This window comes from Protopterus annectens, chromosome 1.part1 (assembly GCF_019279795.1).
Source record: "Protopterus annectens isolate FY-2018-M chromosome 1.part1, PAN1.0, whole genome shotgun sequence".
In the NCBI taxonomy this organism is placed as follows: domain Eukaryota; kingdom Metazoa; phylum Chordata; order Ceratodontiformes; family Protopteridae; genus Protopterus; species Protopterus annectens.
This window is the reverse complement of record NC_056726.1, coordinates 1,564,349,212-1,564,366,076: the sequence shown is the minus strand read 5'-3', so window position 1 is coordinate 1,564,366,076 and position 16,865 is coordinate 1,564,349,212. Positions and strand designations below refer to the sequence as shown.

The following is a 16,865-nucleotide window of genomic DNA, read 5'->3' as shown; positions in this document are numbered from 1 at the left end:
TCTTCTGCCCTTCAATTTATCATTACTTCAGTAATGCTGTTCACCTATCTCAACTGGTGCCCTGTTCTTCTGCCCTTCAATTTATCATTACTTCAGTAATGCTGTTCACCTATCTCAACTGGTGCCCTGTTCATCTGCCCTTCAATTTATCATTACTTCAGTAATGCTGTTCACCTATCTCAACTGGTGCCCTGTTCTTCTGCCCTTCAATTTATCATTACTTCAGTAATGCTGTTCACCTATCTCAACTGGTGCCCTATTCTTCTGCCCTTCAATTTATCATTACTTCAGTAATGCTGTTCACCTATCTCAACTGGTGCCCTATTCTTCTGCCCTTCAATTTATCATTACTTCAGTAATGCTGTTCACCTATCTCAACTGGTGCCCTATTCTTCTGCCCTTCAATTTATCATTACTTCAGTAATGCTGTTCACCTATCTCAACTGGTGCCCTGTTCTTCTGCCCTTCAATTTATCATTACTTCAGTAATGCTGTTCACCTATCTCAACTGGTGCCCTGTTCTTCTGCCCTTCAATTTATCATTACTTCAGTAATGCTGTTCACCTATCTCAACTGGTGCCCTGTTCTTCTGCCCTTCAATTTATCATTACTTCAGTAATGCTGTTCACCTATCTCAACTGGTGCCCTGTTCTTCTGCCCTTCAATTTATCATTACTTCAGGAATGCTGTTCACCTATCTCAACTGGTGCCCTATTCTTCTGCCCTTCAATTTATCATTACTTCAGTAATGCTGTTCACCTATCTCAGCTGGTGCCTATTCTTCTGCCCTTCAATTTATCATTACTTCAGTAATGCTGTTCACCTATCTTAACTGGTGCCCTGTTCTTCTGCCCTTCAATTTATCATTACTTCAGTACCTATCTCAACTGGTGCCCTATTCTTCTGCCCTTCAATTTTTCCAAGCATCAGTTATCACTTCTAGTTAATCTTTATTCTCTAAACAATATGTGACTACAGTATTAGCTCTAATATCAGACTGTCAGTAAACAGTCTGGGTTTCTTTAAGTAATGACTGAGTTTATCTTCTTGCCATTTTGGAGTTGTCAAAAATTTTCTCCAACGCTAGTTTAAAAGCATTAATTTTATTGTTCACTCATCATCTGGTAGATGCTGGCACTTTGATTTCTGGTGTTTCTGACCCTTGCAAAGCCAGTTTGTACATCTGGCAATTCTCATTCCATACATTGTTGAAATTTGCAAGATCTTAAGCATTATCTTTCTAGCACAAGTGCAATTGTTTGATTATTTGAGATTTATTTAACTGGAAAATAAATTAACCAAATTAACCTCTTCTACTTTTATGGCCACTGCTGTATTTTCCAAGTTTGCTGTCAAATACCACTTAACAACTGTAACCACATCATTTTGTAGGATTTTAAACAATTTAGAATGAATTCCATCAATCTCTTCAGTTTTGTTAAACAAAGATTCTGGGGCCCATTCAATTTCACTCTACAGGGTGTTGCGGTCCTTTTTAAATTATTTTTCTGTATATTCCTGCCACCACTTTCTGATTTCCTCAGTTTCTGCTATGTCACCCCCATTTTTTATCATGCTTATCTTTACCTGAAAGTTTTCCTTTATATAAACAATCTTGAAGATTGAAGGAAGGGCCTTGCACCATTTGAATTGTCTTTCATATATATATATATATATATATATATATATATATATATATATATATATATATATGGGTCTACTACTAATGCCCGACACGACGATTCCCCGACAGAAAACTCACCGACGCCAGATGACCGACAACACACAAACCCGACACAAACCCGACAATGCAAAACACCGAACATCATTACACCGACACACGGAACGTAAACAACAGCGACACTACATAGCATACACACTAGCCCTGACCCAAACCCTAACCCTAAGGTCCGACACTATCGCACACTTCACCTACCTGCACCCTAACCCTAACTCACTTAACCCACCCCTAGCCCAAGCTCGACACTAACGCACACATCACCTACCTGCACCCTAACCCTAACTCACTTAACCCACCCCTAGCCCAAGCTCCGACACTAGCACACATCACCTACCTGCACCCTAACCTAACTCACTTAACCCGTCCCTAAACTACAGTCCCTCACTAGCACACACTTACCTTACCGAACCATACCTCCGACACGAACACACACTCACCTTTCCCACAGCCTAACCCGACATCCCACAATCTGGCACTTACCTGACCGCTCCTAACTCCGTCACCATCGCGACACTTATCGCACATTCCCTTGTCGGTCTTTCCGCTGTCGGCAAATCACCCTGTCGGTACACTTACCTGTCGGTCATCTGGCGTCGGTGAGTTTTCTGTCGGGGAATCGTCGTCGGGTCATTAGTAGTAGACCCATATATATATATATATATATATATATATATATATATATATATATATATATATATATATATATATTGTGTATGTGTGTACGTGTACTGTAACTTAAGTTTTATATCTACATTTTGTTACTCTGGCACTCCGGTAATTAATAAACTGCTTTACTTATAAAAACAGAAAGCTTCAAAAGACCATATGATGGACTATTAAGGGTCAGAGGTGCAGTTCACTTTAATAATGCCCACTGCTGGAGGAGCAGGAGAATAGAGACAGTTCAGACTGGGAACAGATGCAACTTATTACTCAAGAAGACAGCAAAACTGTGGCCCAGACAAGCCACATGTAAGCAGAACTAATACTAGTTAGCTGTCGCTGTAGTGCAGAGGGATGAATATCCAGCCATACCACAGAAGACTGGACTCAATTAGCAATTTGGGCAATAGAGCTGACAATAACAGGGTATATAGGAATAATGAGGCAATGGCTGCTCGCCTCTTTTGGGGAGGGGCTGCAGGAATCTGCTTTGGTACAGACTGGGCATAAACTCTGGTAGTGAAACTGGAACCATGACATAACTGCAAAATTGATGTGCAGTGAAAAGAGGGCCACATCACCATGTGAGTGAAATATTACTACCAAATGTCCTAGATGTGTCCAGAAACCACTGTAGGCAAGGTTGCTAAATGCCAAAAGCATACAATCATTATTGTTAGGCTCCGTCTTCAGTATAATTACATTTCCAGCAATTTTTAATAACATGAAGTCATTCCATTTTCATGTTAGTACAGAATCACCAAGAATTGCTTACCCAAGTATAAACAGGCATATATGGAGAATATCTTCACCTTTAAAGTCCACATAAACCACAGCTCCTATAACAAAGAAATTAAACATACATATTAAATCATAATTTCATAGAGTAAACTGACCCAGCAGGAAATTAGCCGCTAGATATGGGTTCCTTTTCTAGGCAGCAGTCTCAAGCACTGACTACCTATTAACATACATTTTTAACAAGCTCAACATGTGACAAACACAAAACATCAATACAAGTATCAAACATCTTTTATACAGTATGGTGAGCATCCAAAATCAGCTACAATTAAGATAACATATTAAAATCAAAAACATTCTTGAATAACAGTGCTTGCTTGTGTGTTTAAAAACTGATGAGCTTAAAAAATTCTCAGATATTCTAACGACTTCAAATCCTTGAAAACTCTAGTAGTCCTTTGCTACCACAATCTTCGAAAAAATAAAAAGAAGAAGAGTTTATCGGATGCAAAACAGATTCTTTAGGCAGTTGGGATGTAGACTGGACAGAACTGTGCATGTAAAACTAACTTTTAAAGCAATGTCTTCTCTTAAAATGGCTGCCAGTGTAAATTCTAGGCATCAATATAATATAAGATGATCTACAGTCTACATGGTGTGGTGCATAACGTGTGCAAAAATGGAGACTGGGCTGACTGGTAGACTGAACCACAGCGTAAAACAAAGCAATCCTCACTATTTAAACCTTACAGAAGTGACAAACTCAAAACAGAAAAGCTATTCTAATACTCATCAAAATACCTGATACAACTAGACTGAAGCCTAACAATTTGCAATCACTTTTATTTTTATTTCCTTTCTTTCATTCCCCAAGAAATGGTCATCTTGTCATGCCGACTGCAACAATCCTTTTAAGTGAAAGTCACAAGGAGAATATGTTGACTGAAGTTTAAAGTCTTCTGATCATAGTAGGACCTCCCAAAGCTAAAAAGCAGGTCTCAGGTGGATGCCCAACAAAAGAAAGATGGAAACGAATGAGGTATGTAGTTAGTACATGATAGTAACTGCCTGGAGGCAGAATATGAACTTGGGCAGGCTAAGCCTGAAATAATTGTGTAAATATATTGTGAGCTCAAGGCCTGCAAGGTGAGGGATGTGGGCTTGTGCAACTGTCAGCCAGATGGCAGATGTTGAGGACAGATTAAATCAGCCTACACAACAGTAATGGAAACTGGCTTTAGGAACAAGGAACATTGGCTTGCTGGCATAAAAGAGCTTGAATATCTGCAAGAGGTCAAAAAAGTACTGCTCAGCAAGACGGTTAGATATGCCTCTGTGCAGAGCATGGGCTCTGAAAACAGACTTCTTGCTTTCAGATGGTTTCTCTGTTCTTAGAAGCTGTTCTTCAGAGATCCCGGCCATTTATGGGATATGCACAAGACCTGGTCAAGGGCTGTACAGCTACAGTTTTTTTTTTTCTACTGGATGACAGGTTGCCTCAATATACCAGGAGATGCAATGTCTTCTTGGAAAAGATGGATTAGCTACTTATGAAGGAAGGTGTTATTTATGATTTTGCAGTCTTGCTTAGAAATGTTAATGGTCATAATGACAATGAAAGTGATACCTTCAGCCCATGATTAAGGAAGGCTGATGTCCCAGCAGTGACTTCTTATGAACTTCTGTGAGCTGTACAAAGCAAATGGCATGTCTGAACAGCAGGAGGCTTGTATGTGCAATTGGTACCACAGCTACTAGGACTGAAGCTTAATTTCTAAATTTGCAGAACTGTGAACAGACCTGACCTGTATGTTCTGGACATTAGGGCAAAAAAGGGCTATAGATGTTAGATAACAGGTGAGTTGACCTTGCTAGATGGGATATGGGCCTGACAGACCTGATAAACCTACATATAAATAGGATCTGTTGGACAGAGTGGTATGTATTCCAGAGACTACCCCGTCTATGGAACAGGCCTATGTAAAGCAGAGTTCCTCTCTAACCCAATTCAAGTGCAACTTGGACAATTGGATGGGAAACCTGAAATTCATCCCTGGTTTGGCACCTACATCTGTAATGGATACAGTTAACCTGTAAATGGTTCATGTCCCAGGCCCATGCTTACACTTATCAAGGGTATCAGAACTTGTCAGAGATTTGGGATGTATGGTTAAGCTTAAAAAGGCCCTTGTGGTCGTTAGCCTAGTAAACACCTATGAACAAACCTATAAACCTAAGACAAATACAAACAACGAAGGTCTTTTAGGAATATTTGGTAGAGATGTCTGTGTGAAAAAAGTGCATCTCCTAACTCTGAAAAGACTAGCTGTACTCTTAGTGAGACTAATGACAAAATCACAATGAATAATGTACAAGATCTCAGTCACTGAGTTGGCCACAAGGAACCATGGCCAGAGTGGGGATGCCTTTGACAGCAATGATCTGAGGATATACTCATGGATAATGGCAGTTACAGGCACTGTAAAGCTGAAGAAGGTGGTCTTATGGGAAATGCTCTTGTATGACCATTCAGATTAAGTGGGAAGGGATGTGACAGGCCAAGAATGCCACATTGACAGTAGTTTCTGAAACAAAACCATAGGTAGGGGAAGAGTTTTCAGTGGCCACGGAGAAAGAATCAGATGGTGGGGAAGGTGGGATGTTACTTAGATGTACTGTGGGAAGAGTATAAGAAGAGGAAGAAACATTTTGAGGAGCCTCTTCAGCAGATGAACATGCCCTCCTCTCAGGAGGCAGGGCCTGAAATCTCTGGTGGACTGAATTAATTGTGGTGGTTTACAGGCCGCTGCTGGAGTAAAAACTAAGGCACAGATAAGATTAATTGGAAACACAGAAAGTACCAATTAGGGATGGGGTAAAGTGATTAATGTCTCTCTTCAACATTTCAGAAAGTAGTAACAGTATCTCTGAACAGACAAAAATAAGGTACTGTTCTTTAAGGAAAGGAACCATAAAATGTGTTCCAAACATAGGATGTTGTTTACACTTGTCAACCACTCTGGAAAAGCTCGGAGTGGTGGAGAGAAGAGACGGCTGAAAGTCAAAAACTGGGTCCTGGAGTAAAAGTGCAAATTCAGTCCATGTTGTGGAACACTGGGCCAGCTCTTTAGCTTTGTGTAGCTGTGTGTGGGGTTATGGGATTTGTTGGGTCAATCGATAGCATTTTTGTAAACTTGATCAAGACCTTTGAGCATATGTCCTGCTAAGCCCTACAGAAGGCCCTGTTGAGATGTGTACAAGGGTCACTGTTACATGCCATCCAATACTAGACTAGCATTGAGAATTGCATCTAAATTCCAAGCATTAAGAAACATTTAATATGACTTGGCTGCAATGCTTCAGCAATGTCTTCTAGCTATTTTTTAACTACTTCACAACTATCAGCTACTCGCAGCACTTCTCTGACTGCTGGGTCTACAGAATAGTCCGACTTCACATGACTGAAAACTCAAAATACTGAACTTCATTTGACTGATAAGACAATACCTAATTTTCCAAATACTGAAACCTCATTTGACAGGTGTCATTATACTGAAAGCTTACAATGCTGACTTTCAAAATATTGAATTGTGATCTCATTCAAATGAAATTCAGTATTTTGAGTTTTCAGTCATGTGAAGTAGATCCTACAGAATACATCCGACCTTCTTTGAACTTACCATATCAGTAGATGTCCTACTGATCACTGTTGCTGCATTCCAAACTTATCACTAAATAGCATGTATATCCGGATGGTGTACTAAAGCCAAAATCTTCCATAGAACCATACATCTGATGTATGACCTAAGCCCAAGGGTGTAAAGATATTAAAGTGGATACATGAGTGTAAACCTATAAATATTGTGGGAAGAAATATCCAGGGAATTGTTATGGCTAGGCTTGCATAGGCCCTAGGGCCGATAGCCTAGTACCAACCTATAAACCTATGAACCTAAATCTTCAGACAATCTTCAGGACAGTAAGCCTGAATAGGCATGAGAGACAAAATAAACTGGTTAGCTAGGAGAGAAGTAAAAAGACATTGATCCCCCCTTTGTCCATGATGTAAAAATAAGAAAGAATCAGAAGGGGGATGGTAGGCAGGGAAGGAATACTGCAACCATGATCAGTAGGACATCGACTGTTACAGTACATTCTTGCACAATTCTATGTTCTTCAATAGATCACTGCTGCAGTATTCCAAAACTGCTGGGGGATTCCCAAAGTTTAACAGGTGTGAAGGGTGGCAAGGAAAGAGACAGCAGAGCTGTCTAGTAATCCAGAGAGGACTGACCCTGTGAAGGTAACTCAGGATTTAGAAAAGGCATTCACTCTACAATATTTGTTGAAAGTTTTCACTGAAGACCAAGTAGCTGCTTCTAAAATTGTCCTAGAGTCAGTCCCCTTGTAAAAGGCCCCAGATGAGGCCGCTGTCCTACTAGAATGAGCCTTTGCTAGAAAGGATAAGCATTTGAAATGTTGAGTGCAGCAAATGGAAATAGATGCAAAGATCTTTTCTTCTTCTTTCAGCTTTTCCTGGTTAGGGGTCACGACAGCGGATTACCTGTCCACTCATGATTGGCAGTGTAGTTTTACCGTGTCGAGTTGCCAGTCCGGCACCCAACCTTCCACAGAAAGCACACACACACACACAGACACACACACACACACACACACACACACACACACACACACACACAGACACACACACACACACACACACACACACACACACACACACACACATACCTAGAGGCCAATTTAGAGTGTCCAATCCACCTACAGCATCTCTTTGGGATGTGGGAGGAACCCGGAGCACCAGGAGGAAACCCACACAACCACAGGGAGGACATGCAAACTCTGCACAGAAGGCACCCCAGCCGAGGATCGAACTGGAGAACCTCTTGCTGTGAGGCGGCAATGCTAACCGCTGCACCACCGTGGCTGCCCAAATAGATGCAAAGATCTAATTAGCAATAATCTGCTTTGAAACTGGGTTTCCTATCTTGGAATCTTGAGAAGAGACAAACAATTGGTCAGACATGTGGATATCCTTAGTCTTATCCAGGTAGAATCTGAGCTGTCTATGCACATCAAGAGAATGCAGAATTCTTTCTACTTTATTTTGTGGATTAGGGAAGAGCATGACCCGATTGGGAGTTCATTTCCTACTACCGGCATGAAGGAGGGATTGTTCCTTTAAGACATTCTGTACTTATGAAAATGTTGCCATAGAGGCCTGTAGTTTGAAGACTCACCTGGCAGAGGTGAGGGCTACCATAATAAAAATTTGCAAGTACAGAATTTGAAAGGCAATAGCTGCTTGTCTGAGAGGAGGGAAAGTGAGTTTTTCTAACACAAACATAAGGTCCCAAGCAGAAAGGATAGCTTTCCTGGAAGGTTTTAGGTAGAGTACACCTTTTAAAAACGGCTTTACCTCTAGTCTGGCCAGAAACGGAAGACCCAGAGTCAGGCAAGCACATATGGTTAAAATAGCACATATGGTTAACATTTCTACCTTAACAGATTAAGTATGCTAGGCCACACTGCAAGAGCTCACACAAATAAGAGCGGACCAGAGTGGTACTAGCCTGCACTGAATACTGTTTTTTTAGTTCAACACCATATAGACAATTTTTTCCATTTTGCTACACAAGATTTTCAGGTGGTAGGTTTTCTTGACTCCTGGGGAACCTTAAGCATGGTCTTATAAAATTGGTGTGTAAAGGGGATTAGAATTCTATCATCTACAACTTCAGGTAGAGAGATAACAGGCTGAGATGAAGTAATGAACTCTTCTGCTGTGAGAGCAAATCTACTGAAGTTAGGGTTGATGGTGATGGCCCTTGGCTAGGTGGAGGAAAGGAGGAGGGAACCAATGCTTCCTTGACCAAAATGGACAAAAGTACAGTTTTGTACCTACCATAAATGTAGATGTTTGAGTATTCACACTGCTGCAGTCATCACACTTGGGTTATCCTGCCATCAGGCGGTCCCGCAGTCGGCCAGAGTTCCAAAGTCTTGGTCCGGCGTCGGTTGCTGTCGCTTCTTCCCTGATGTCAGTGCGCCAGGGGTATATAAGCTGCATCAGACGCCATTTTCTTCAGTTTTTCTTGCCCAAGATGTCAGGTGCCCCCACAATAGGTAGGCAATACATATTGCTATATAAAAATATACATATAAAAATAAAACAATACCTTCAGTCACAAGCAAATACACCACAGAGGTTGTATAGGATAGAAAGGTATAGATAAGTCCAGCTAGTTCAGAGGGGATGGAGGGAGGGTAACCTGGACTGCCGCAGTGTGAACACTCGAACATCTACATTTATGGTAGGTACAAAACTGTACTATGTTCATTGTGTTACACTGCTGCAGTCATCACACTTGGGTTGAATCCCAAAGCTAAGAATGGGTGGTGAAACTAAAGAGGGTTTGGAGAGGCTAGTAGGCCCTGCAGAACTGCAGTGGCAAAGCCAGCTCCGGTTTTAGAGTATAGAGGTAAGTGAAGGTGTGCACTGAACTCCAAGTTGCAGCCTCCAAAATATCCTTGGTTGGTACCCCTCTAAGGAAGGCTGTTGATGTTGCTGTAGCCCTGGTGGAATGGGGCCTGATGTTACCAGGCACAGATTTCTCATGGTGTGTGTAACAGAAATGGATACAATATCCTATCCATTTTGAAATGGTCTGTTTTGAGATAGCTTTTCCTTGAGATCCTGCAGCATAGGATACAAAGAGCTGGTCAGATTTACTGAAAGCCTTAGTTTTATCCAAGTAGTAACGTAATTGCCTGTGAATGTCCAAAGAGTGTAGGAGTCTTTCCCCTTTGTTCTGGGGGTTTAGATAAAAGGTGGGCAAATTAATGGTTTGGTTTAGGGCCACACTGGATACCACCTTTGGCATAAAGGAAGGGTTAGTTCGTAAAGAGACTCTGTCTTGATGAAGAATGATGAAAGGCTCCACTGCCATTAGGGCCTGTAGCTCTGAGACCCATCATGCTGAAGTTATTGCTAGTAGCAGGGCAGTTTTCCTCGATAGGAACTGTAGATCAGCTGTGAAAGCTGGTTCAAAGGGCGGAAGTGTAAGCTTTTCCAAAACAAAGTTGAGATCCCGAGTTGGTGTTGGTGCTCTCCGGGGTGGTCTTATGTTCTTAGCCCCGCTGAGGAACGGTCTTAGTAATGGATGTGAAAATATAGGAGGATCCGTGTTGTATTGAGCTGAACTAGCTGAGGCGTGAATCTTAATAGATGAGAAGGAAAGTCCTTTGTGCAACATCGCAGTTAAATATTGAAGAATCTGAGGAATATTTGGGACAAGGGGATTTTGGTCTTTAGCCTGGTTCCAGGCGCAGAATCTTTTCCACTTGTCTGAATAGACTTTCCTGGTGCTGGGCCTCCTGGCCTCCAGAATGACGTCCATCACAGCTTTAGAGAGAAGTGTTGACTGGTTGTTTAGGAAATTTGCCATGCAGCCAGATTTAAAGTCTTGAGCTGGCTGTGTAGAATCTGATTGTTTAGCTGAGTGAGCAGGTGAGGAATTGTAGGTAAAATCCGTGGTGGGCCTTGAGCCATGTTCCTTAGTATTGGATACCAGTGTTGGCGTGGCCAGTCTGGAGCAATGAGTATCATTTGTGGCTTCTCTAATCTGGCTTTCAGCAGCACCTTTGCCAGAAGAGGCAGTGGAGGAAAGGCATACACTGTCAATGTTTTCCAACTGAATGAGAGGGCGTCCACTTTCCAAGCTAGTGTGTGGTATGCCCTTGTGCAGAATTTCCGTAGTTGGTAGTTTTGGGGGGAAGCAAACAGATCTATGTCTGGGCTCCCCCATTTTTGAGTTATCATTGCGAATACTTGTGGATCTAGTTTCCACTCGTGATGATCTATGATGTTCTGCTTAGATCGTCTGCCACTGTGTTTTTCTTTCCTGGCAGGAATTGTGCTTGTAGTTGAACTTGGTGGGTCAGTGCTGTGTTCCACAAGGTCATTGCTTGTCTGCATGGGGGGTAGGAGTGTGTGCCCCCTTGCTTGTTTATGTACCACATCACTGTGGTGTTGTCCATCTTTATTAGGAGTTGTCCTCGATGTAGGAGGTCCTTGAAAGCTGTTAGGGCATTTTGTACAGCTAGCATCTCTTTTTGATTGATATGTAGATGCCTTTGGTTTGCAGACCATTTGCCCTGAATACACTGTCCTGCCATGTGTGCTCCCCAGGCATAATCCGATGCATCTGTTCTTATAGTTTGCCTGGCTGTGGGTAAGGTAAAAGGCTGACCCTTGTTTAGGTGACATGCTTGAGCCCACCATAGTAACTCCTGTTGAAGGCAGGGAATGAGTGGAATTATTGTTTCCAAGCTGTGGCTGTGTTGACTCCATACGCTTTTCAGATACCACTGTAATTTCCTCATATGCAGTTTTGCAAATGGTATTAGTAGTATGCAAGATGCCATGAATCCAGAAGTGTAGTAACCCCTGCGAGTACGGCAGCTGCAGGGTCCCACAAAACCCAAATCCAAACAGAAAAAAACCAGGAACAGCAAACAAGGCACCTAATAGTAAATACTTTAATAAAAGTATATAGGTTCTTAGACCGATTTCGGCTGATTTAGTACAGAGTCTTCATCAGTGTAAAAGATGCATGCAGAAAAGAACCATGTTATATATAATTGAATAGAACGTGATTAATTACAAGTGTTTATTTAGACCTGGCTTAAAGAGACCACCAAGCTTAATAATCCATTTTTCTCCATGGAATTTAATAAATCATGCCAACCTAATTATCTATAATGGTGAAACTAAAACAAGCATTACTGTGTATTAATGAATGTTTGTAAAGAGCATTGTTTTCTCTTTTGTTTTTTATATCACTAAGATGTTCAAATATTCTGAATTTTAAGGGTCTAGAAGTTTGACCAACATAAAATGCAGGACAATTGCACTTGGCCAGATAAATTACCCAGTCTGAAGAACAATTAGCAAAAAATTTTATATCATATACTGCAGAAGTGTTCTGACTACTAAAGTTTTTAGTTTTGAGTAGCTTAGCACAATGTGTGCAATGTCCACATGGAAAACAGCCTATTAAAGGTTCGCCTGATAATGTAGTGTGCGTGATAGGAGTACTTCTGGCTTCGGAATGTTTGAAATGGTTGAAGAAACCAGATAAATTTCTGCCTTTACGAAAAGAGAATAAACATCTGTCGCCTATTATTTCACTAAGTTTTGGGTCGCATGTTAATAAGTTCCAATTTTACTGGACAGTATTGATTAATACATTGGTGTTGCGTCCATAGGTGGTTATGAGCCTAGGTGGATTGGAATTAGATTGAGTATTATTTTTGTAATGAAGGAGATCATCCCTTTTCATATTGTCCACTGTATGTTTAGTGTGTAGTAACTGACCTAAATTCTAACCCCGGTCATGAAATCCACGATCTAGATCGTCCCTAAATCTTGTATAGGTGTGTTTATCGGAACAAATGCGCTTGATGCGCATGAACTGTGATGTTTTTGCAAATATGGGGAGGGTGAAAGCTGGAGGCATGGAGGAATGAATTATTCTCAGGGAATTTGCAATGAATTTCTGTAGTCAACGTATGGTCGGATGCGCGGCAAACCAAAACATCCAAAAAAATAATTTTATTTTTATCATAGTTGACAGAGAATTCGATTCCCCATTTATTTTCATTCAAATATGTGGTAAATTCCAAAAGATATGTAGAATCCGCCCTCCATACCAACCAGCAATCATCTAGATATCTACGCCAGATGTCCATTTCTTCAATATAGAAATTATGTGAAGTATCATAAATGACATGTTCTTCAAAATATGCCATGAACAAATCTGCGTATATAGGGGCGAAGGAGGCCCCCATTGCTGTCCCCTTGGTTTGCAAATAACAATTGCCTTTAAAAAAGAACACATTTTTGGTCAATACATGTTCAGTCAAACACAACAAAAGAGTGTTAAAGCTGGGTTTATGCAATTCGGTCTTACTGAGCCAATATTCTAAAGCCTCCAATCCAGCCCAGTGGGGAATGTTGGTATATAGTGATGTAATATCGATAGTGCAAGGTAACCAATCTGGTTCTAATTGTGTATCGGAAATGATATGGAGAAATTCCGTGGTGTCTCTAATCCTTGCTCTGACACATTTTAAAAGCCACTGTAAGTATTTGGTTAAGAAGAGAGATAAAGGTTCAGTTAATGAATTCCTACCAGAAACAATAGGTCTACCAGGGGGATTCTGGAGGTTTTTATGTATTTTGGGTAGGAAATATATGTATTGTGGGCAAGGGTTAGATATAGTGAGTTGGGACTGGATGTTTTTTGTAATGATATCTTCTTCAACAGCTAATGTAAGAAAAGAATCAATCTGTTCTTTGAAAACAGGTGTTGGATCAATAGTTAATTGGGTGTAGTATCGAATGTTAGACAGTTGTCTGAAGGCTTCGTTGTCATATTGAGACAAATCCTGAAACTACTATCGAACCCCCTTTGTCAGCAGCAATGATAACCAACTCATGATTATTAGCAAGTTTAGTAATATTATCCATGCGTGTTGTGGGTATATTGTTGGGTAAGGGGGTTAATGACCTGTATTGGAAATTAAGATATTTGATGATTGCATGTTGAAACATGGAAACATGTTGATTCATGGGAGGCATGAAAGAGGATATGTGATATTTAAATTCATCAGAGATCTTTGATGACTGTTGTTCCTGAAAAAATAATTTAAGGTTTAGAATCCTGCAAAATGCAATGATGCCATTAACAAAACTTTCTTCTGAAATAAAGAAACCAGGAATAAATGATAACCCTTTATTAAGGATTTCAATTTCGGAGGATGTGAGGACATGAGATGAAATGTTTGTTATATTCACATTGGTTCTTTGGTCACAAACATCTGAAGTAGACTTTCCATATTGTCTACAGCTTTTATGTTTGCTACCCCCCTCCTCCTATGTATAAACCTGAGGTGGTGAGGGAATTCCTTCTTTTCAATGCGCCTGCAGAATCAGTTTCTAAGCCTGAAGAAGAGTCATCAGCTGATCTGTCGGTATTATGAGGTGCACCCTTTTTTAAGATGGATTTAGTGCGTTGTCTTTTGGAAGTAGTCCGATTTTGTGCACTAAATCGAACATGTTTAGTTTTGTTTTCAAAATTAAAGGGATCCCCCCTAGTATAATCATCTAAGTCTCTTTGAAACTTTTTCCTTTTCCTTTCTTTTAACTGAGTTTCTAATATTAGCAATTAGTGCAGTTAATTTTGGTTTTCAAGCCTCCATTTTGTAACAACGCATTTTCGTTTTTTCACCAGTGACTGGTTAATGCTATTTTGGACATTTGGGTCATCATGTGTACCTACTTTTTACTTTTCCAACTGGATTGCTGGAACTAACTTGGCATTATGTGTGTTTATTTTGGATTTTTTAGGGTTTGGCGTCCTGTTCCATTTCAGCCGCCATTACAGCTAAGCATTTGTCAGTGTAACTTACTCGGTCGATTCATGTATGTATTTTAAGTTATTCAATACACCAGGGCATATTTGATTATGCGGGGCTATTGTGTTTACTTTCTTTAGGCTTCATATGTCTTGGTGGCATTCACTTTGAATTTATAACGCGTACACTGTTCTTTTTCATGTGGTTGGCATATGGTCAACTTTGGGCCGCCATTACAGCAAGCCTTTGTTCGGGCAAACTACACGGACCATTTAATTGTACTTTTTGAGTCATTCCACATACTATACAGTTTGGGACTCATTTTTTGGCCATTTTTTGAACTAATGAAGGTGGTTGTCGCTAACCAATGGTGACATTTATTTTTGGTTATGCTACTTGAACATTTAAGCTGGAACTGTCTTTCACCTCGTGTGCATTATTTTTTCATCATTGTGGCTGGATTATGGAGTTCAATCTTGGCTTCAAACAAGTAGGAATGTTTGTATCAACCAACTGAAATAATTTTAGCAACATCAGAATACCTGGGACTTTATTTAATTTCTGTACATTTGGGACGACATTGTTCTACTTTTATTTCATATGTTCCTGGGTTGTGTGTTCGAACATAGTTTTGTTCATGGACATAACTTATTATGTTAATTATATTACCAATGTTCTTTTTGATGTGGTAGCTGTGTGTCTAACTTCGGGCCATCATTACAGCAAGCCCTTGTTCGGGTAAAATGAACGGATCATTCATTTGTACTTTTTGATTTAATTAACATACTATATTAGCTTGGTACTCATCCTTTTTTGGCCACTTTTTGGAAACTCAGGAAGATTGTTGTCGCTAAATAACGGTGATATTTACTTTTGGTTACGCCATTTGAGTATTTACTGAATTGTCTTGGTTCCCTAAAAAAAAAGTTTTGGAACTAAAACAAGCATTACTGTGTATTAATGAATGTTTGTAAAGAGCATTGTTTTCTTTTGTTTTTATATCACTAAGATGTTCAAATATTCTGAATTTTAAGGGTCTAGAAGTTTGACCAACATAAAATGCAGGACAATTGCACTTTGCCAGATAAATTACCCAGTCTGAAGAACAATTAGCAAAAAATTTTATATCATATACTGCAGAAGTGTTCTGACTACTGAAGTTTTAGTTTTGAGTAGCTTAGCACAATGTGTGCAATGTCCACATGGAAAACAGCCTATTAAAGGTTCGCCTGATAATGTAGTGTGCGTGATAGAGTACTTCTGGCTTGGAATGTTTGAAATGGTTGAAGAAACCAGATAAATTTCTGCCTTTACGAAAAGAGAATAAACATCTGTCGCCTATTATTTCACTAAGTTTTGGGTCGCATGTTAATAAGTTCCAATTTTACTGGACAGTATTGATTAATACATTGGTGTTGCGTCCATAGGTGGTTATGAGCCTAGGTGGATTGGAATTAGATTGAGTATTATTTTTGTAATGAAGGAGATCATCCCTTTTCATATTGTCCACTGTATGTTTAGTGTGTAGTAACTGACCTAAATTCTAACCCCGGTCATGAAATCCACGATCTAGATCGTCCCTAAATCTTGTATAGGTGTGTTTATCGGAACAAATGCGCTTGATGCGCATGAACTGTGATGTTTTTGCAAATATGGGGAGGGTGAAAGCTGGAGGCATGGAGGAATGAATTATTCTCAGGGAATTTGCAATGAATTTCTGTAGTCAACGTATGGTCGGATGCGCGGCAAACCAAAACATCCAAAAAAATAATTTTATTTTTATCATAGTTGACAGAGAATTCGATTCCCCATTTATTTTCATTCAAATATGTGGTAAATTCCAAAAGATATGTAGAATCCGCCTCCATACCAACCAGCAATCATCTAGATATCTACGCCAGATGTCCATTTCTTCAATATAGAAATTATGTGAAGTATCATAAATGACATGTTCTTCAAAATATGCCATGAACAAATCATGATATAGGGGCGAAGGAGGCCCCATTGCTGTCCCCTTGGTTTGCAAATAACAATTGCCTTTAAAAAAGAACACATTTTTGGTCAATACATGTTCAGTCAAACACAACAAAAGAGTGTTAAAGCTGGGTTTATGCAATTCGGTCTTACTGAGCCAATATTCTAAAGCCTCCAATCCAGCCCAGTGGGGAATGTTGGTATATAGTGATGTAATATCGATAGTGCAAGGTAACCAATCTGGTTCTAATTGTGTATCGGAAATGATTTGGAGAAATTTCGTGGTGTCTCTAATCCTTGCTCTGAC

At 40.1% G+C, this 16,865-nt stretch overlaps 1 protein-coding gene across 1 annotated transcript in view; it reads right to left on the bottom strand.

Moving 5' to 3' along the window:
• The window catches only part of NIPAL3 (NIPA like domain containing 3), a 750,101-nt gene that overhangs the window by 87,321 nt on the left and 645,915 nt on the right, over nucleotides 1-16,865 (bottom strand). Inside the window, exon 9 of the mRNA XM_044083192.1 lies at nucleotides 3,180-3,243. Within this exon, the coding sequence (XP_043939127.1) occupies nucleotides 3,180-3,243 (64 nt within the window). The remainder of the gene's footprint in view (nucleotides 1-3,179; nucleotides 3,244-16,865) is intronic.